Source organism: Cnephaeus nilssonii, assembly GCF_951640355.1.
Source record: "Cnephaeus nilssonii genome assembly, chromosome: 4".
In the NCBI taxonomy this organism is placed as follows: domain Eukaryota; kingdom Metazoa; phylum Chordata; class Mammalia; order Chiroptera; family Vespertilionidae; genus Cnephaeus; species Cnephaeus nilssonii.
The window spans coordinates 3481577-3502625 of record NC_137075.1 but is presented as its reverse complement, the minus strand read 5'-3'; the positions used below and the strand labels follow the sequence as shown (position 1 = coordinate 3502625).

Here is a 21049-nt window from a genome sequence, read left to right as displayed (position 1 = left end):
GGGTGCAGAGTCTCGCCTGGAACTGGAGTTCAGAGCAGTCGGGAGCTTTTGTCTCCCTGCAGATTGAAAAAGCCAGTGATGTCCTCAGTTGCCAGCCCTCACCGCGCACGCGCCTCCCTACCTCTGCACTTCCACAGCTCCTCTGAGTCTCAGTGTGCTTTTCTCTTTCCTTCTAGTTGTAGAATTTCCACTCAGCCAGCCTTCCTGTGGTTCTGGATGATGTCCGTTTTGTCTTTTAGTTGTAGTTTTGAAGTGGTTGTGCGAGGCAGCAAGTTCAGGTGTTTACCTATGCTGCCATCTTGGTTTCTCAATCGTCCCTAGGGTTTTTATATACATAGTTGTATAGTTTACAAATAAAGATTATTTTACTTCTACTTTTCTAGTAGTTATGCTTTTTATTTTATTCAGTTTTTTATTCTCTAGCTTTTATTTATTTTTTGTAATTTAATTTTTTTTATTAAGGTATTACATATTTGTCCTCATCCCCCTATTACCTTCCCAAACCCCGCTCCCCCCCACTCATGCCCTCTCTCCCCTGTTGTCTGTGTCCACTGGTTAGGCTTATATGCATGCATACATATGCATATAAGCCTAACCAGTTGATCTCTCCCCCTTACCCCCACCCTCCCCTACCTTGCCTCTGAGGTTTGACAGTCTGATCAATGCTTCCCTGTCTCTCGATCTGTTTTTGTTCATCACTTTATGTTGTTCATTATTTCCCAAAGATGAGTGAGATCATGTGATATTTATCTTTCTCTGACTGACTTATTTCACTTAGCATAATGCTCTCCAGTTCCATCCAAGTTGTTGCAAATGGTAGGAATACCTTCTTTTTTAGTGCAGCATAGGATTCCATTGTGTAGATGGAATAGTACCACATTTTTTAATCCACTCATCTGCTGATGGGCACTTAGGCTGTTTCCAAATTTTAGCCATCGTAAATTGTGCTGCTATGAACATAGGGGTGCATATATCCTTTCTGATTGATGTTTCTAGCTTCTTGGGATATATTCCTAGAAGTAGGATCACTGGGTCAAATGGGAGTTCCATTTTTAGTTTTTTGAGGAAACTCCATACTGTTCTCCACGGTGGCTGCACCAATCTGCATTCCCACCAGCAGTGCACGAGGGTTCCTTTTTCTCCGCATCCTCGCCAACACTTGTCGTTTATTGATTTGTTGATGATAGCCATTCTGATAGGTGTGAGATGGTACTGCATTGTCGTTTTGATTTACATCTCTCGGATAATTAGTGACTTTGAGCATGTTTTCATATGTTTCTTGGCCTTCCTTCTGTCTTCTTTTGAGAAGTTTCTATTTAGGTCCGTTGCCCATTTTTTTATTGGATCATTTATCTTCCTTTTCTTTAGTTGTATGAGTTCCCTGTAAATGTTGGAGATTAAACCCTTATCGGTGATAACATTGGCAGATATGTTCTCCCATACAGTGGGCTTTCTTGTTGTTTTGTTGATGGTTTCTTTTGCTGTAAAAAAGCTTTTTATTTTGATGTAGTCCCAACTGTTTATTTTCTCTTTATTTTCCATTGCCCTAGGAGCGGTATCAGTGAAGAAATTGCTTCGGCATATGTCAGATTTCTCTGCCTGTGGATTCCTCTAGTATTTTTTTGGTTTCCCGTCTTATGTTTAAGTCCTTTATCCATTTTGAGTTTATTTTTGTGTATGGTGTAAGTTGGTGGTCTAGTTTCATTTTTTTGCATGTATCTGTCCAATTTTCCCAACACCATTTATTGAAGAGACTGTCTTGACTCCATTGTATGTTCATGCCTCCTTTGTCAAATATTAATTGAGCATAGTGGTTTGGGTCGATTTCTGGGTTCTCTATTCTATTCCATTGGTCTATATGTCTGTTCTTGTGCCAGTACCAGGCTGTTTTGAGAACAGTGGCTTTGTAATGCAGCTTGAAATCTGGTATTGAGACCCCACCTACTTTGTTCTTCTTTCTCAGGATTGCTGCAGCTATTCGGGGTCGTTTTTTAATGCCAGATGAATTTTTGGAGAGTTCTTTCAAGGTCTGTGAAATATGCTGTTGGTATTTTAATGGGGAGTGCATTGAATCTATAGATTGCTTTCAGTAGTATGGACATTTTAATTGTGTTGATTCTACCAATCCATGAACATGGTATGTTCTTCCATCTGTTTACGTCTTCCTCTGTCTCTTTTTTCAGTGTCCTGTAGTTTTCCGCGTATAGGTCTTTTACCTCCTTAGTTAAGTTTATTCCTAGGTATCTTAATATTTTTGGTGCGATGGTAAATGGGATTGCTTTTTTAGTCTCTCTTTCTGTAAGTTCACTATTGGTGTATAGAAATGCCATAGATTTCTTGGTGTTAATTTTGTATCCTGCTACATTGCCAAATTCATTTATTAAGTCTAATAGTTTTTGATGGAGTCTTTAGGGTTTTCTATGTACAATATTATGTCATCTTCAAATAAGGACAGCTTTACTTCTTCTTTTCCAATTTGGGTGCCTTTTATGTCTTCTTCTTGTCTAATTGCAGTGGCTAATACTTCCAGTACTATTTTGAACAGGAGTGGTGAGAGTGGGCATCCCTGTCTTGTTCCTGTTCTTAGGGGAAATGGTTATAGTTTTTGCCCATTGAGTATGATGTTGGCTGTGGGTTTATCATATATGGCTTTTATGATGTTGAGGTATGATCCTTCTATTCCCACCTTGCTGAGAGTTTTTATCAAGAAAGGGTGTTGGATTTTGTCAAATGCTTTTTTCTGCATCAATTGATATGACTATCTGATTTTTATCTCTGTTTATGTGATGTACCACGTTTATTGATTTGCAGATATTGTACCATCCTTGCATCCCTGGGATAAATCCTACTTGGTCATGGTGTATGATCTTTCTGATGTATTGCTGGAGCCGATTTGGTAGAATTTTGTTGAGGATTTTGGCATCTATGTTCATGGGGGATATTGGCCTGTAATTCTCTTTCATTGTGTTGTCTTTATCTGGTTTTGGTATTAGGGTGATGCTGGCTTCATAGAAGGAGCTTGGAAGTGTTCCTTCCTCTTGAATTTTTTTGAATAGTCTGAGGAGGATAGGTTTTAGTTCTTCCTTGAATGTTTGTTAAAACTCCCCTGTGAAGCCGTCTGGCTCTGGGCTTTTGTTTTCTGGAAGCTTTTTGATGACTGTTTCAATTTCTTTTATAGTTATTGGCATATTGAGATTTTTAGATTCTTCCTGATTGAGTTTTGGAAGGTTGTATTTTTCTAGGAATATGTCCGTTTCCTCCAGGTTGTCCAGTTTGTTGGAATAGAGTTTTTCATAGTATTTTTTAACGATCCTTTGTATTTCGGTGGGGTCTGTTGTTATTTCTCACCTTTCATTTCTGATTTTGTTTATTTGGGTCCTCTCTCTTTGCTTCTTGGTGAGCCTGGCTAGAGGTACATGAATCTTGTTTATCCTTTCAAAGAACCACCTCTTGGTTTTGTTGATCTTTTGTGTTGTTTTTTTTTTTTTTTTTTTTGGTCTCCATTTCGTCTATCTCCGCTCTGATCTTTATTATTTCCTTACTTATGCTTACGCTGGGCTTTTCTTGTTGCTCTCTTTCTAACTCTTTGATTTGTAGGGTTAGATAATTTATTACTATTGTTTCTTGTTTTTTGAGGTAGGCCTGTAGAGCTATGAACTTCCCTCTCAAGACTGCTTTCACTGTGTCCCATAGATTTTGAATTGTTGTGTTTTCATTGTCGTTTGTTGCCATGATGCTTTTTATTTCTTCTTTGATCTCTCTGGTAACCCAGTCATTGTTGCTATTTAGCCTTCAGGTGTCTGCTTTTTTAAAATTGTTTTTATTGTAGTTGATTTCTAGTTTTATGTCATTGTGACCTGAGAAGATGCTTGATGTGATTTCTATCTTCTTGAATTTGAAGAGACTTTGCCTGTGTGCCAACATACAGTCTGTCTTTGAAAATTATCCATGTGCACTTGAGAAGAATGTATATTCTGTGGCTTTGTGGTTAAATGTTCTGAAGATGTCAGTTAATTCCACCTGATCTAGTGAGTCATTTAGGATTGATATTTGTTTAGAGGACTTGTCCAGTGGTCTTAGTGGGGTATTAAAGTCCCCTACTATGACTGTATTGCTGTCAATCTCTCCCTTAATATCCTCCAGAAGTTTTTTGTTTTTTTTTAATGTATTTGTGTGCTCCTATATGGGTGCGTATATATTTACCAGAGTTATATCTTCTTGTTGGATTGCTCCCTTTAATATTATGAAGTGGTCTTCCTTAACTCTTGTTATGTCCTTCATTTTGAGATCTAATTTGTCAGATATAAGTATTGCTACCCCAGCTTTTTTTTTTTTTTTTCATTTCCATTTGCCTGAAATACCTTTTTCCATCCCTTTACCATCAGTCTGTATGCGTCCTTTTTTCTGAGGTGGGTTTCCTGTAGACAGCAGATATATGGGTCATGTTTTCTTATCCACTCAGCTACCCTATGTCTTTTGGTTGGGGCATTTAATCCATTTACATTTAAAGTTACTATTGATAGGTACTTGTTTGTCGCCATTTTTATTTTTTATGCCTGTGTTCCTTCTTTGCTTCCTATTTCTTCTTTTTACAGCAGACCCTTTAGCATTTCTTGCATTGCTGGTTTGGTGGTGATAAACTCCCTTAGTCCTTTTTTGTCTGTGAAGCTCCCGATTTCACCCTCAATTTTGATTGATAGCCTTGCTGGGTACAGTATTCTTGGATTGAGACCCTTCCTTTGCATGACTTTGTATATTTCATTCCATTCCCTTCTGGCCTGATGTGTTTCTGTTGAGAAATTAGTTGCTAATGTGATGGGGGATCCTTTGTAGGTAACTTTCTGTCTCTCTCTGGCCACTTTTAAGATTCTTACTTTGTTGTTGGTATCTGCCAATTTAATTATAATGTGCCTTGGCGTTGGTCTTTTGGGTTTCGTTTTGTTTGGGACTCTGTGAGCTTCTTGGACTTGTGTGAGTTTTTTCTTCTGTATATCAGGGAAGTTGTCTGTCATTATTTCTTCAAACAGGTTTTCTATTTGTTGCTCAGTTTCCTCTTCTTCTGGTACCCCTATTATGCTGATGTTGTTTTGTTTCGTGTTGTCCCAAAGTTCCCTTAGACTCTCCTCTTGTTTTTTAAGCTTTTTTTCTAGATGCTGCTCTGCTTGGGTATTTTTCCCTACCTTGTCTTCTAGCTCACTGATGTAGTCCTCCGCTTCTTCTAATCTACTTTTGATGCTTTCCATTGTGTTCTTTATTGCAGCAATGTCATTTTTCATTTCCTCTTGATTCTTACACATATTGTTGAATTTGTCTTCCATTCTTTTCAGCGACCTAATGATCATTTCTCTGAATTCGTTCTCTGACATATTGCTTGCCTTCATTTCGTTTACTTTCTTTTCTGGTGATGCCTCCTTTTCTTTCGTATGCGAACTGTTTCTTTGTCTCCCCATGATCTCTCCTCTCCATGTGTCTGGTTATGTAGCTCTCTTTCTCCTGCGTTGACTTAAAGGCACAAAATACAACACAAAAAGGTAAAACGCAGAAGGCACTGAACACAAATGTATTCATGATACTAATAACCCCAAATAAAGGTGACTACCAGAGAAAAGAGAATTTGGAGATTAAAAAAAAAAAGAGTGCAAAAATGATATCAAGAAAAGGAAAAAACGTAAGAGAGAAAAGAAAGAGAATAAAAAAGAAGGGGGAAAAACTATTTATATGGGGAGAAAACTCCACTAGAAAAACTAATCCAAAAAAATGCAAACAACTAACACCCAGATATGAATGCAAACTACAAACAACTAATAACAAACAAGGAGAGGAAAAACAGAAGCAAAAAAAAGAGAAACAATCACACAAACAAACAAACAAACCAATCTAATTAGCAATCAAACAACAATAGGACAGAGAGAAAGAAGGGCAAAACAAAATAAAACAAAAAACATAAATAAAAAAACAACACAACAAAAAGCAAACCAAAAAAGGGAAGAGAGAAAAACAATTGGATAGTGAAGAAAGAGAAGAGAGAAGTGTGTGTGGAGGAGTTGGAACAGGGGATCGGAAATCTACACTAATAAAAGAGATGCAAATTGAACGTACCTCCGTGACGCCCACCAGCCAATCAGGAGTGAGTATGCAAATCAACCAAACAAAGATGGGTTAATTTGCATACGTGGGTGCCCACCGTCATGCGTCCCAGAAACATCCTTGGGCCCCACTCTCAGAGCCTGTAGGCCCGTGCATAGGCCCTGAGTGGCCGGGGTCCCAGAACGCCCCCGCTAGGAGCGGCCAGGGGCGCCAAGTGCAAGCAGCCTGGGTCCACGCTGCCCGGCCTGGCAGAAACAGCGAATGCAGGGCCGCTGGGCTGCGGGGGCATTGCCCCCGGTGGCTGCCGCGCGCTGTGTGCGCCGGGTCCAGGCCTTCAGCCCGGCGGACACAGTGAACACATGGCCGCCAGGCTTGTGGGTGTGGCCGGATACACACCCCTAGCCCAGTGGACACAATGCAGGGGATCCTCTGCGCATGGGCTGGAAAGGAAACACATTTTCTCTTTTTTAAAAAAATATATTTTATTGATTTTTTACAGAGAAGAGGGGAGAGGGATAGACTATCAGAAACATCGATGAGAGAGAAACATCTATCAGCTGCCTCCTGCACACTCCCCACTGGGGATGTGCCCCCCACCAAGGTACATGCCCTTAACAGGAATGAAACCTGGGACTCTTCAGTCTGCAGGCCAATGCTCTAGCCACTGAGTCAAACCAGTTTGAGCGTAAACCCTTTTTTGACTGCTCATTGGCTAAGCTCCCTCTGCGCCACCACTTGCAGTGTTCTTGGTAACTTTGGTAATATGAATCCAAAAAGGTGATCTAGGGTTTTTCCTCCACACTCCTGGAGAAAAAAACGAAGGTCTGCTGCTGGAGGGCTAAGAAATGTCATATCCTGCCCTAGCTGGTTTGACTCAGTGGATAGAGCCTCGGCCTGCCGACCACAGGGTCCGGGTTCGATTCTGATCAAGGGCATGTATCTAGGTTACAGGCTCCTCCCTGGCCGGGGCCCTGGTCAGGGCACATGCAGGAGACAACCAATCAAAGTGTCCCTCTCACACTGATGTTTCTCTCTGTCTCTCCCTCTCTCTCTCTTCCACACTCTCTAAAAATCAATGGAAACATATCCTTAGGTGAGGATAAAAAAAAAAAAAGAAAAGAAAAAATGTCATATCTTATGAAAGACACATCTTGAAAATGCCTAAAGAAAGTTGTCATTTTTTCATGGTGCAGGAATTGGAGTCCATGTTGATGAAAACACCTTGATGGCTGCGGTGCTGGCAGTGGCTGCAGCAGTGGGGTGATGGGGCTGGCGCCTTCCCCTGATCAGCCTGGTCGCCTCCCACAGAGGGCTCCCAGTCTGTGAGAGGGGTCAGGCTGGGCTGAGGGACCCCCGCCCCCCCCCCCCCGCCCAGTGCAAGAATTTTGTGCACCAGGCCCCTAATTAGATATATAAGTAGGATGAGTTTTTAATGGGATAAAAAGAAGGAATAGGGAAAATCTAAAGCAGGAATAGGGTAAGAGAAACATGACAACAAAAAGGGGAAAGTGAAGAGGAGAGTGTTGGCATAAAGGTAAAGTTGAAATACAGTAAAATGATGCTAAACGGAAAATGAAAATAGAATGTAGAACACTAATCCCAAAATAAAATAAAGAGAAAGTAAAATGAAACTTAAAAAAAAGTTAAATAGTAGTAATAATACTGATTAAAAATAAAAATATAATAAAAGGGTAAAATCAAGTGAGAAAAAAAAATTTAGTTAAGTAAAAAATAAAAATGTGCAGTTGTGAAGGTCATTCACTTCCTCTACTGTCCTGTTTGGCATGCCTGTTTCCTGTCAGGTAGTCAAGACTGAGTATTGAAGTTTCCTGCGTTCCACAGCTCCTCTGTGTCGTACACCAGAATCTTGTTTTCAGCAGGCAGTATTTCTTTGTTACTCAGCCTGCCTGTGGTTGTATTTACACAAGAGTCAGTTTGTTATTCAACCCCTGGGTGGCAGTGTTTCTGTATTGACATCCGGGGCTATAAGTCCTCTCTACCCAGTATTTAGAATTTGTTTTCCCGGCTGCACTTAATACTGGTTTGGGGGTATGGACTGCCCCAGAGCTGGTTTTCTGATCATTTTTCCCCACTCTGATCCCCAGGTTCCACAAAAACAACTTTCCCCTGCAGTCTCTGAGAGTGCCCCCAATTGGGTGATCCTATGTACTGGGCTTAGTAATCAAAAGCAAGGATTTAAAGAGAAAAAAGAGCCTGTATAAGTGCGGGATTTCTCGACTTTTTCTCCCCGGCACTGCGCGTGACTGCTCACGTCTCTGCACGTCTTTTCCCCTGGCACAGCGCAGCCGGTTTACTGTAAAGCTTCAGGCTGCCTTTTTGTGCCCAGCCCGGCTATGGGTTGATTTCTAGAGTTCCCTTCTGTCAGCGGCCCTGTGGACCCCCTTCCACATTCGCGGATTATGCTGGCCCCAAAGTCAGCGGATTTTGTGGGGCGCAGACTTCCTTTGAACCTCTAGATCCTGGTGCACACGTTTCTCCCTTCAGCCTGGATCGCAGACCTCGCCTTTCTCTGGGTGAAATCTGACATTTCTGTGAGAAGGTGCAGGGCTCGTCCAAGTCCGTGTATTCGTGCTGCTTGAGACCGGTGTTTGTGGGCTCACAGCTGGTCCCTGGGCGTTGTGGTTGTGGGGTCCCGGGAGCTATCCCATTCTTCCCGATTGAAGGTAAGGCTGGGCTTCTGACCACAGCCGCTCTCCCCTTCAGGACGGCGCAGTCTCTGCGGCAGAGCCGGCCGCTCCGGGAGAGATTTCAGCAGCAGTGGAGGCTGCCCGGTCAGGGGAGCCGGTCCGGCAGTCCCCAACAGTCCCTTGGAGTATAGCTGTCCCTCACCCACAAATAGACACTCCCCGCACGTCCACACACTCGCCTTTCGTTCTCTCACTCACACACTATCTAGCAGCCATCTTCCCAAGAGAAGACCTTGGTTTTTTATTATAAACTTTTTATTTGAGATCATTGTACATGCATATGCATTTGTAAGAAATAATACAGAGAAATTCCATATATCCTACCTGATTGCAAAAGTATAGCACAATATTGCCCTAACCGGTTTGGCTCAGTGGATAGAGTGTCAGCCTGCGGACTGAAGGGTCCCAGGTTCGATTCCGGTCAAGGGCATGTACCTTGGTTGCGGGCACATCCCCAGTAGGGTGTGTGCAGGAGGCAGCTGATCAATGTTTCTCTCTCATCGATGTTTCTGACTCTCTATCCCTCTCCCTTCCTCTCTGTAAAAAATCAATAAAACATATATATATTTTTAAAAAGTATAGCACAATATCACTACAAGAATATTGACATTGATATGGTTAAGACACAGAACATTTTCATTACCAGAAGGATACCTCATGTTGCTCTTTTATAGACATACCTGTTTCCCTCCTGTTGCTACCTCTTCCCTACCCCTTGGGAAACATTAATCTCTTTTCCATTTCTATAGTTTGTCATTTCTAGAGTGTTCTACATATAGAATCATACAAAATGTAGCCTTTTGGGGCTGGCTTTTTTCATTTCTTCTCATGGTATGGATGTACACAGTTTTGTTTTGTTTTTAAATATATTTTTATTGATTTCAGAGAGGAAGGGAGAGGGAGGGAGAGACAAACATAAATGAAAAGAGAGAACATTGAACAGCTGCCTCCCGCACACCCCACACTGGGAACTGAGCCTGCAACCCAAGCATGTGCCCTTCACCGGAACCAAACCTGAGACCCCTCAGTCCGCAGGCTGATGCTCTGTCCACTGAGCCAAACCGACCAGGGCCACAGTTTGTTTAACCATTCACTTGTTGATGGTCGTCTGGGTTGCTTCCAGTTTGGTGTTATTAGGAATAAACATGATAAAAACATTCATGTAAAGATTTTTTGTGTAAACCTAAGTTAATCTTCTGGGATAAATGACCAGTAGTGCATTTTCTGGGTCATGCAGTAGTTGCATGTTTAGACTTTTTATAAGTTGCCAAATTGTTTTCCAGAATGGCTACACTATTTAATATTCCCATCAATAATGCATGAGTAATCCAGTTTTTCCACATTCTTGTCAGCACTTGGTATGATCAGTATTTTTTAATTTAGCATAGGTGTGTAATGATACCTCATTATGGTTTTAATTTGCATTTCCCTAATGGTTGATGTTAAACATTTTTTCATGTGCTTTTTAAAAAATATCTTTTTTGTTGTTGTTGATTTCAGAGAGGAAGGGAGAAGGAGAGAGATACAAAAACATCAGTGATGAGAGAGAATCATTGATCAGCTGCCTCCTGCGTGCGCTACATTGGAGATCAAGCCCACAACCCAGGCATGTGCCCTGATCGGTAATTGAACCATGATCTCCTGGTTCATAGGTCGACGCTTAACCACTGAGCCACGCCAGCCGGACTCATGTGCTTTTTTCTTATCCTCACCTCAGGATATGTTTATTGACTTGAGAAAGAGAGAGAGGAAGAGTGGGAGGGAGAAATAGGGAGAGAGAAACATTGATTGGTTGCTTCCTCTATGTGCCCGGACTGGGAATAGAACCAGCAACCTTTTGGTGCACAGGACGACACTCCAACCAGCTGAGCAACCCAGCCAGGGCTTCGTGTGCTATTTGTATATCTTTGTTGAAATATCTTTTCATGCCCCTTTTGATTGGATTATTTTTGTTCTGTTTTTGCTATTGGGTTTTTAGACTTTTAAAAAATATATTTTAGATCCTAGCCCTTGGTTTTTGTCCATATGTAGTTTGCAAATATTTTCTTTCAGACTGTAATGTGTCCTTTTTTTTCTCCTAAAGTCTTTTGCAGAATAAATGTTTTTAATTTTCAAGAAGCCCAATTGAGCCCAGCCTGTGTGGCTCAGATGGTTAAGTGTCTCCCACACACCAGGAGGTCACTGGTTCAATTCCCGGTCAGGGCATATGCCCAGGTTGTATGTTGGATCCCCAGTAGGGGCATGTAGGAGGCAGCCCATCGACGTTTCTATCATTCTCTCCCTTTCCTTCCTCTCTCTGAAGTAAATTTAAAAAATAAAATTAGTCCAATTGATCAGTTTCTCTTTTTATGGATCATGTTTTTGGTGTCAAGTCTTAGAACTCTTTACCTCACCAGAGGTTTCTCATATCTTTTTCCTGAAAGTTTTATAGTTTGATATTTTACATTTAAGTTCAAGATACATTTTGAGTAAATGTTTATTAAAATTATAAGACTTAGGTCAAGGTTTATTTTTATTGATGGATATCTCTTTGCTCCAGTACTATTTGTTGTAAAAGCTATGTTGCCTCCTTTGGATTACTTTTGCCAACTACTGATCTTACTGTCTCCAAAGTTTTGCCTTATCCAGAATATCATAGTACATAGCCTTTTTAGATTGGCTTCTTTTACTTAGTAATATCCATTTACGTTTCTTTTCATGGCTTAATAACTCGTTTCTTTTTAGGGCTGAATAATATTCCATTGTCTAGATATACCACGGTTTATTATTCACTTACATGAAGACTTCTTGGTTGCTTCCAGATTTTGGCAGTTGTAGATAAGGCTTTTATAAACATCTGTGTTCAGCTTTTTAAAAACTCATTTGGGTAAATACCAAGGAGTATGATTTCTGGACTATATGGTAAAAGTATATTTAGTATTGTAAGAAACTACCAAACTGTCTTCCAAAGTGGCTGTACCATTTTGCATTCTCATCAACAATGAATGAGAACTCCTCTTGGTCCATATCCTCACCAGCATTTGTTGTTGTCAATGTTTTAGATTTTGGCCATTCTAGTAGGTATGTAGTAGTATCTCATTGCTGTTTTAATTTGCATTTCCCTAATCACATATAATATGGAGCAACTTGTCATATGCTTATTTGCCATCTACATATCTTCTTTGGTGAGGTGTCCTGATATTTTGCCCATTTTTTAAATCAGATTGTTCATTTTCTTTTCTTTTTTTAATATATTTTTACTGATTTCAGAGAGGAAGGGAGAGAGAGAGAGAGAGAGAGAGAGAGAGAGAGAGAGAGAGAGACAGAAACATCAATGATGAGAGAGAATCACCGATTGATTCTCCTGTACACCCCACACTGGGGATGGAGCCCACAACCTGGGCATGTGCCCTGACGGGGAATCGACCCGTGACCTCCTGGTTCCTAGGTCGACGCTCAACCCCTAAGCCACACCGGCCAGGCGATTGTTCATTTTCTATTGTTGAGTTTGAGTTCTTTATATACTTTGGATAATAATCCTTTATCAGGAATATTTTTTACAAATATTTTCTCTTACTATATGGTTTCTCATTTTCTTGATGGATTCAGTTTTTAAAACAGATATAAAGCTACTCAGATTTTCTATTTCTTCTTGTATCTATTTTGGTAACTTTTGGGTTTCAAAGAATTTCTGTGTTTCATGTAAGTTGTCAGGTTTACTGTCATAAAGTCACCTCTTTAATGCCTGTGATGGCCCCTTGTTCATTTCTGATGTTACAATGTGTGTTTTATCTTTATTTCTTGATTAGCCTAGTAGTAAAGATTTATCAACTTTATTGTTTTCAAATAACTAATATTTGGTTTTGTTTATTTTTCTGAATTGTTTCCTGTTTCAGTGATTTATACTCTTTATTTTCTTTCTAATTATTTTGGATTAATTTGCTCTTTTTTTCCTGGCTTCTTAAGATGGAGTCTTCAACCTTTGGTTTTGAACTTTTTTCCTTTTCTAATATAAGTACTTAAAGCTCTAATTTTCCCTTTAAGCACTGTTTTTATTTTTTTAATATGTCTTTATTGATTTTAGAGAGAGGAAGGGAGAGGAAAGAGAGATAGAAACATCGATGAGAGAGAACATTCATCTGTTGCCTCCTACATGCCCCCACCAGGGATCGAGCCTGTGTCCTGGGCATGTGCCCTGACCAGGAATTGAACTGTGACCTCCTGGTTCATAGGTCGATGCTCAACCACTGAGCCACACTGGCTGGGCTTTAAGCACTGTTTTCAGTTTGTTCCACAAATGTTGCATTTTCATTATCACTGAGTTTGAACTATTTTCTAACTTCTCTTTTGATTTCTTCCTCGACCCATAGGTTATTTAGAAATGTCTTGCTTAATTTCCAAATATTTGAGATCTATTGTTATCAATTTCAAATTGAGTTTTATTGTGGACTGATATCAGTCCTTTGAAATGAATTGGTACTAGTTTAAGGCCCAGCATACAGTAGTGAGCATTCCGTGTAGACTTAAAAATAATGTATATTCTGTAATTGTCAGGTGTAGTGTTCTGTAATGCCTTCAGCCAGCTTTTAAAGAAAAATTTTGTCCAGAATTTATTATTTCAAGAGGGTTATTCTGATTTGAGCTATTCTGCATTACCAATATTTTATATATTATTTCCTCATATTCTTTTTGAAAGCATTCTAATGGCAGATATATTAAAATATAATAGGTTATAAACAAGTTATAGTTTGTGTGATTTGATATCTGGGTAAATATGTATCTTTATCTAGTACATGTGCTTTAAAGCAATTGTAAGATCTTTATATATATACGTATTATATGATACTGCTTTTTCATTAATATGCATACTCCTTCTGGAAAAAGTTATTTTTTATGTTTTATTACATCAGTTAAGGATGTGACAGAGTATTAGTATGTATTATTAAGCAACACATGATACAGAGCCTGACATAATTCTTTACTGAATTTAATTAAAGATTTGTCTGTTTCTTAAGGTATACTGCCTGGTTTCTTCTCTCCACAGTGGTCTCACATCTGAAACATGGCTACCGATTGGCTGGGCAGTATTGTGTCCATCAACTGTGGAGATAGCTTGGGTGTCTATCAGGGAAGAGTGTCAGCAGTTGATCAGGTCAGCCAGACCATTTCTCTCACTCGGCCTTTCCACAATGGAGTGAAGTGCCTTGTGCCAGAAGTCACCTTCAGGTGAGCATCCCGACGGATTCTTCCAAATCTAATCTGGTGATCTGGTGGTCTGAACCTAGGCCAGATTGCCAATATTCTCTTGTGTAGCGCTGCTTTTGAATACAGTCTTCTTGTCGGAGGTGAGATTTTGCAGTCCTGCTGCTGTTTCAGTAGACTATCATAATTGGCTCTCAGCTAATGGTTCAGGGTTTGTGAAATTTTTTTCTTATCTCTATCAAGCATGCAGTGTTATATTATTTAAATGGATGGGTCAAATTCAGAATCTTTATGGCTTCAGATTTTACTTCTCAGTTTTGTATCACTGTGCTTTCTTACTCTGAGGTTGTTACTGGTTTTCCCTGTAGATCTGTATCATAGTTTATCTCCAGAAGCACAATGTAGCCAGTAGTTAAAGTTCTTAGCTACAGGGATGTATTTTTCTTAGTGTTTTCCAGCATATCTGAAGTTCAGTTGTCTTCACATCCCTCTTTTTACCAGTGTGGCAAACTTACACACATAACCTTTTCTGTAGGTGTATCCAATCTTATTTCTTAACTCCTCTGAAGTCAATAGCTCCTTTGTGTTCAGGACTCATCTTATCATGTACTAGAGGCCCAGCGCATGAAATTCGTGCAGGGGGCGGGGTGTTGTCCCTCAGCCCGGCCTGCACCCTCTCTAATCTGGGACCCCTCTCGTAATCCGGGACCACTGGCTCCTAACCGCTCACCTGCCTGCCTGACAGATCGCCCCTAACCACTCTGCCTGCCAGCCTGCTTGCCCCCAACTGTCCCCCCTGCCGGCCTGATTGCCCCTAACTGTCCCCCCCTGCTGGCCTGATTGCCCCTAACTGTCCCCCCTGCCAGCCTGATTGCCCCTAACTGTCCCCCCTGCCGGCCTGATTGCCCCCAACTGCCCCCCCCTCCTGGCCTGCTCGCCTCCAACTGTCCCCACCCTGCCGGCCTGATCGCTCCCAACTGCCTCCCCCTGCCAGCCTGCTAGCCTCCAACTGGCCTCCCCTCCTGGCCTGATCGCCCCTAACTGCCTCTGCCTCAGCCCCGCCACCATGGCTTTGTCCAGAAGGTCTCCCAGAAGGTCTCCCGGTCTAATTAGCATATTACCCCTTTATTAGTATAGATGCTTTATATGCTATCCTTTTCTATCATCTTTGAGACCCTGTCCATCTTTTGTGTGTCTTTAGTTTCAACTGTTAAACTATCTCTTTCCTCTCTGCATTCTAACATTCCCAGGCTTCCCCTGTAGTACACATTCTGCCCCCATTCCACATACAACTTGCGTTTGCAACTATCATTTCCTTCTCTTTACACTCGTAGTTCTTTTCAGAGCTAAGTAGTCTGTCTTCATTCCTTTTGTGGCCTCATTCTCTAGTCCAGTGGTTCCCAACATGGGGCACATGCCCCACAGGGGGGGCAATTTGATTTTTAAGGGGGGCAATTTGATTTTTAAGGGGGGCAATTCGAGAATGAGTTATTAACAGTCAATTTTTTGCATTTCTTACAGTTCTAGGGGCCTAATATACAGTATATAAATATACTAGAGGCCCAGTGCACGAAATTCGTGCACGGAGGGGGGTTCCCCTCAGCCCAGCCTGCACCCTCTCCAGTCCGGGACCCCTTGGGGGATGTCCGACTGCCAGTTTAGGCTACCGGCAGTCAGACATCCCTCTCACAACCCTGGACCACTGGCTCCTAATTGCTCACCTGCCTTCCTGCCTGGTCACCCTTAACAGCTCCCCCGCCGGCCTGGTCACCCCCAATGGCATTCCCCCCCCCCCCCCCCCCCGCCAACCTGGTTGCCCCTCACGTCCCCCCCCCCCCCCCCCCCCCCCGCCAGCCTGGTCACCCCACACAGCCTGCTGTTCAGTCGTTTGGTCGTCCCTCACTAACTCCCCTGCCGCCCTGGTTGCCCCACGCAGCCTGCTGTTCAGTTGTTTGGTCGTCCCTCACTAACCTCCCTGACGGCCTGGTTGTAGGCAGCCATCTTGTGAGGATGTGAGTTAATTTGCATATTACCTCTTTATTATATAGGCTGAGACCCCAGATCTTTTTTAGTAGTAATAATAAACATTTATTTAATTTTTAATAACTTAATACTAGACTTAAATATTTGCATATATCATGTCATTTATCCCCATGAGAATATTTATAAACTGGCCATTGTTACTGGTGACTTCTCTGTTTGCCTATATCAAATCTTTAATTTAGACCCATTTTCTGAACTTCAGACATTTTGTCTTCTGGTCATTTTTGAGGTGGATATCCTTAATTCTTCAATTTAAGATTTTCAAAGCTGTCCTGACTGGTGTGGCTCAGTTGGTTGAGCATTGTCCCATGCACCAAAGGGTCACCTGTTTGAATCCTGGTCAGGGCATATACCCGGGATTCAGGTTTTATCCCCAGTTAGTGTATGTAAGGGAGGCAACTGATTGATGTTTCTCACATTGATGTTCCTCTCTCTGTTTCTCTCTCTCTCTCTGAAATTAATAAAAATATTTTTTTAGAAACGATTTTCAAAGCTGGATTTGTTACTGCAGATTTCCGCTCCCCCCCCCCCCCAAAGATCTACCCTTAATAGGTGACTAATGACACCTTCCACCCAAGTTAGAAACTTCAGAACCATAATAAATTATTGTTTCTCTTTAATGTTCCTGTCACCAAAATCCTGTGAATTTCAAATGTCTCATGGTTCTATTTTTCCTTCTCTCTTTTCATTGTCACTTGCCCTATTTATCCCCTCCTACTTCTTGCCTGGTTTCCTAACTCTAGTTTCTTCACCTACAGCCACCAGAAAAATCCAATGTGATTATGACTGGCCCCTGATTGATTACCTTCACAGGCCTTCCTCCTAATGGCCCTCTACAAACATCATTCCTTTTAGTCACACCATAACATTTGCAGTTCATCAAATGGGCCACATTTTCTTAGTCTTTGAGCCTTGGCTTCAAATGCCTCTCTTGCTTGGACAACTCTTATTTTCCATACCCACCCAGACTTAGCATACGTGTTTCATCGATCTCTGCCAAACTAACGTCTGTATTTTCCTTTTGGGTTCTCTAGTCTCTTACGCACACTTATGTCATAGTATTTAACACTTTTGATTATCTACCTGTCCTTTCTGCTGACCAGACTGTGAGTTCTTTGTAAGCATGTATTGCTTTTCATCTCTCTATACCCCATTTCCAGTGCAGGGCTTACCACATATTAAGTACTATGTATACGCCTACTGAATGAGCAAGTGAGTGAATGAATGAAAAAAAGCTATTAAACATTCTAGAAATCTAAGATACTAATGATAGTTTTGTGATTAACAATAGGGTTCTTTAAAGACCAGTGCTGTGTCTGTTGAATGTTGGTGGCTGTCTTGTCTTTAAGTGATCTACCACCTTTCCTAGTTTTTGCCTTTGATAACTCATGGAAATGCAGCCTTGCAAAGGTACAGCTCAAGCATGTCAAACTTGCGGCCCGCCGGCCACAAGTTTGACATGCTTGGTTGCTCTTGATTTCAGTTTCATCACTGTTACCACTATTGTAGTTTTAAGAGTTGGATTCTTTTGTGCATTTCAGGGCAGGTGACATTATGGAGTTAAAAATTCTGGAGATACCAGGTCCTGGAGAAAACCAACATTTTGGAGACCTTCATCAGACAGAATCAGGCCCTTCTGGTACTGGGTACCAAGTGGGTATCAATCAGAACGGCACGGGCAGGTTGGTCAAGAAGCCAGCCTCTTCCAGCAGCGCCCCTCAGAACATCCCTAGGAGGACGGATGTGAAGAGCCAGGACGCTGCCGCTTCCCCCCAGCAGCAGTGCTCCAGGAGCTACGTGGACAGGCACACGGAGCCTTTGAGCCAGTCCAAAAGTTTCCGTCGCCGGCACAACTCTTGTAAGTTGGAGCAAGTTGATATTTCTTCTTAACCTGATATTTGAGGGCAGTAAGTTCTTTTCCGCTGCTATTCTTTAAACAGATCTTTTATTACCTTAACAGTGATGGGCAACCTTTTGAGCTTGGTGTGTCAAACTTCGCCAAAAAACTGAGCATAACTCGGGTAGTGTGTCACTTTGAGGAAAAAAACATTATTTCGCAAATGTTTCATCCTCAGGAGCAGCAAATGTTTCATCCTCGGCATGCGGCCGCCTCAGCGGCGCTTGTCATCAGAAATGGCTACACGTGTCAGTGCTGACACGCGTGTCATAGGTTCGCCATCACTGCCCTAATACAAAGGATGCTGGCAGAGCTTCACAAAAATATAGCCCAGTTCTCTTATTCCATAGCTATAAGATATTAAGGAAAAAGAAATAAGCTGTTAGATGACCTGCCAGTGTTGCTCAGTGGTTGAGTGTCGACCCAAGAACCAGGTCAGGGTTTGATTCCCAGTCAGGGCACATGCCCGGGTTGCAGACTTAATTCCCAGTAGGGGGCGTGCAGGAGGCAGCCAAACAATGATTCTCTTCATTAATGTTTCTGTCCCTTCCCCTTTCTCTGAATCATTTTTTTTTAAAAAAAGAAAAGAAAAGAAATATACTGTTAGAGACTCATACCAGTTTCTTTTCTTCAAGAAAAAATCTGCCTGGAGTTCATATAGACAGAAGTGATATTGTTTTTAATCTGGTAACTGATGGTCATAGTGATGTCTGAGTTGGATCTGCACTGGGGCTCTTCCAGGGGATTCTTAAATAACTTTTCTTCTTGTGATTTGGTTCTGATCCTCAATTAGAGGAGAGGAAGGCACTTGCCTAGAAACCTCTGTGAAATTAGTTTCTGACAGACTGACAATTTAAAATTTGCTGTACTCACTGTCCCTACTGGCACATCCAGAGAGTATGCACTGGTGTGTACTGATGTCCAGTTTTGTTTAGTACTAACAAATTGTTGAATGTTATTTGCTCATTATACAACCATAGTTAATTCACTGATTTGCTCGAAATAATGTGAATCTTTTATATAATAGTGAATTATAACAGATTCACTAGAATCTGTGGGCATTGATGTCAGGGGTCATCATTTTTAAGTTTTGAAAATACCTGATTCTGTGAATAAAGTCCTGAAATTTTCAAAATTAAAAAAAATACATATTTCAAGGTACTTTTCTTCAGTGCTTTTTTTGTTTTTGTTTTTTTATTACTCCTCACCTGAGGATATTTTTCCATTGATTTTAGATAGAGTGGAAGGGAGGCAGGGAGGGGAATGACAGAGAAGGAGAGAGAAACATCGATGTAAGAGAGACACATCGAATGGTTGCCTCCCACACATGCCTCGATCAGAGCCAGGGATCAAACCCGCAATCCAGGTATGTGCCCTTGACTGGAAATTGAACCCAAGACCTTTTGGAGCCGGGGCTGATGCTCTAACCACGTAGAACCACTGGGCAGGGCTCTTCAGTGCTTCTTATGCAATTATCTGGATTGACAACGATTGAAAACCTGAGACTAAAATTGAATTGTTATTTTTGTATCCTTTCAAAAACTGTAGAATGCTTGAAAAGAAAATGAGTCTTTTCTCTTTTTTTATGTATATTTTTTATTTTTGATAGTATTACGAATGTCTCCTGTTTATCCCAGATAATGTCTCTTCTTTATCTGCCTCTGCCCAATCCCCACCCTCCCCCACCCCCAGGTAGGTCTTCACCACCCTATTGCCTGTGTCCATGGGCTATGCATATCTCTATCTATCTATCTACCTATCTATCTATCTATCTATCTAGGTGTGTGTGTGTGTGTGTGTGTGTGTGTGTGTGTGTGTGTATATAAAGAGGTAATATGCAAATTAGGCTGGGACTCTGTAATGGGTCACGACCAGACAGGAGGAGGTTGCGCGGGCAGGTGAGGCCTGTAGCAGAGACAGAGGCAGGGGGGCCTGCTCGAGCTGGCGTGGCAGCTCAGGCGGCCCCGGAGCGGACACAGACAGGAGGGCCGGGGGACGCTGTGAGTCAGGCGCAAGTCCCAGCCCCCCACTGGGTGCCTCCTCGCACGGCGAGAGGCAGGGCGCCTCCTCACGCAATTTCAGTAGCTCACTGGGCCTCTAGTAAGTATATAAGTTCTTTGGTTTATATCTTCTTGTCCCCTTGACCCCACATCAAGGTACGTCCGTCTGTTCCATGCCTCCATCTTCCGGTCTTATTTTATTGGTCAGTTCATTTTGTTCATTAGATTCCACAAATAAGTGAAATCATGTGATACTTGTCTTTCTCAGACTGGCTTCAGTTAGCATAATATGCTCCAGATCCATCTATGCTTTCCCAAAGGTAAGAGAGCCTCTTTTTTATAGCTGCACTAGAGGCCTGGTGCATGGATTCATGCGTCGGTGGGGTCCCTCAGCCTGGCCTGCACCCTCTCGCAATCTGGGATCCCTTGGGGGATGTCAGACTGCTGGTTTCGGCCAGGCCTGCGGGGATCAGGGCAAAACTGGCAGTCCGACATCCCCCGAGGGATATAGTAGTGTGTGAAGCAGCAGGCGGCCAGGGAAGAGCCTGAGCCCGGGCCGGGCACCACGCCACTCCTGCTCATCCTGGCCCCACTGCACTTGCTGCCGCCACCACCACTTGGCAGTGCTGCTGCAGAGGTGGGAGAGGCTTGTGCCGCCGTAGCTACACTTGCTAGCCATGAGCCCAGCGTCTGGTGCCCGGCAGCCAGCTGAGCAGTGCTCCCACTGCGGGAGCGCACTGACCACCAGGGGCAACTCCTGCATTGAGCATCTGCCCCCTGGTGTTCAGTGTGTGTCATAGCAACTGATCAACCAGTCATTCGGTCGCTTAGGCTTTTATATGTAAAAGTAGTATTCCATAGTGTAAATGTCCCACAGCTTTTTTGTCCACTCATCTACTGATGGGTACTTGGGCTCTTTCCAAATCTTAGCTATCTATATATATAAAAGCCTGAGCGACCCAACGACTGGTTGACTGGTCGCTGTGATGCGCACTGACCACCAGGGGGCAGACACTCAACACAGGAGCTGCCCCCTGGTGGTCAGTGTGCTCCCACAGGGGGAGCGCCGCTCAGCTGACCAATGCATCCTGGTGGCCCACCAGCCCAGCGGCAGCCACTCACACCCTCAGTAG

The 21049-nt window shown here is 42.3% G+C and overlaps 1 protein-coding gene across 1 annotated transcript in view; it reads left to right on the top strand.

Moving 5' to 3' along the window:
• Positions 1–21049, top strand: part of EDC3 (enhancer of mRNA decapping 3) — an 89680-nt gene that overhangs the window by 15224 nt on the left and 53407 nt on the right. Inside the window, exons 2-3 of the mRNA XM_079768861.1 lie at positions 13819–14000; positions 17561–17877. Coding sequence (XP_079624987.1) covers positions 13837–14000; positions 17561–17877 — 481 coding nt within the window. The 5' untranslated portion in view covers positions 13819–13836. The remainder of the gene's footprint in view (positions 1–13818; positions 14001–17560; positions 17878–21049) is intronic.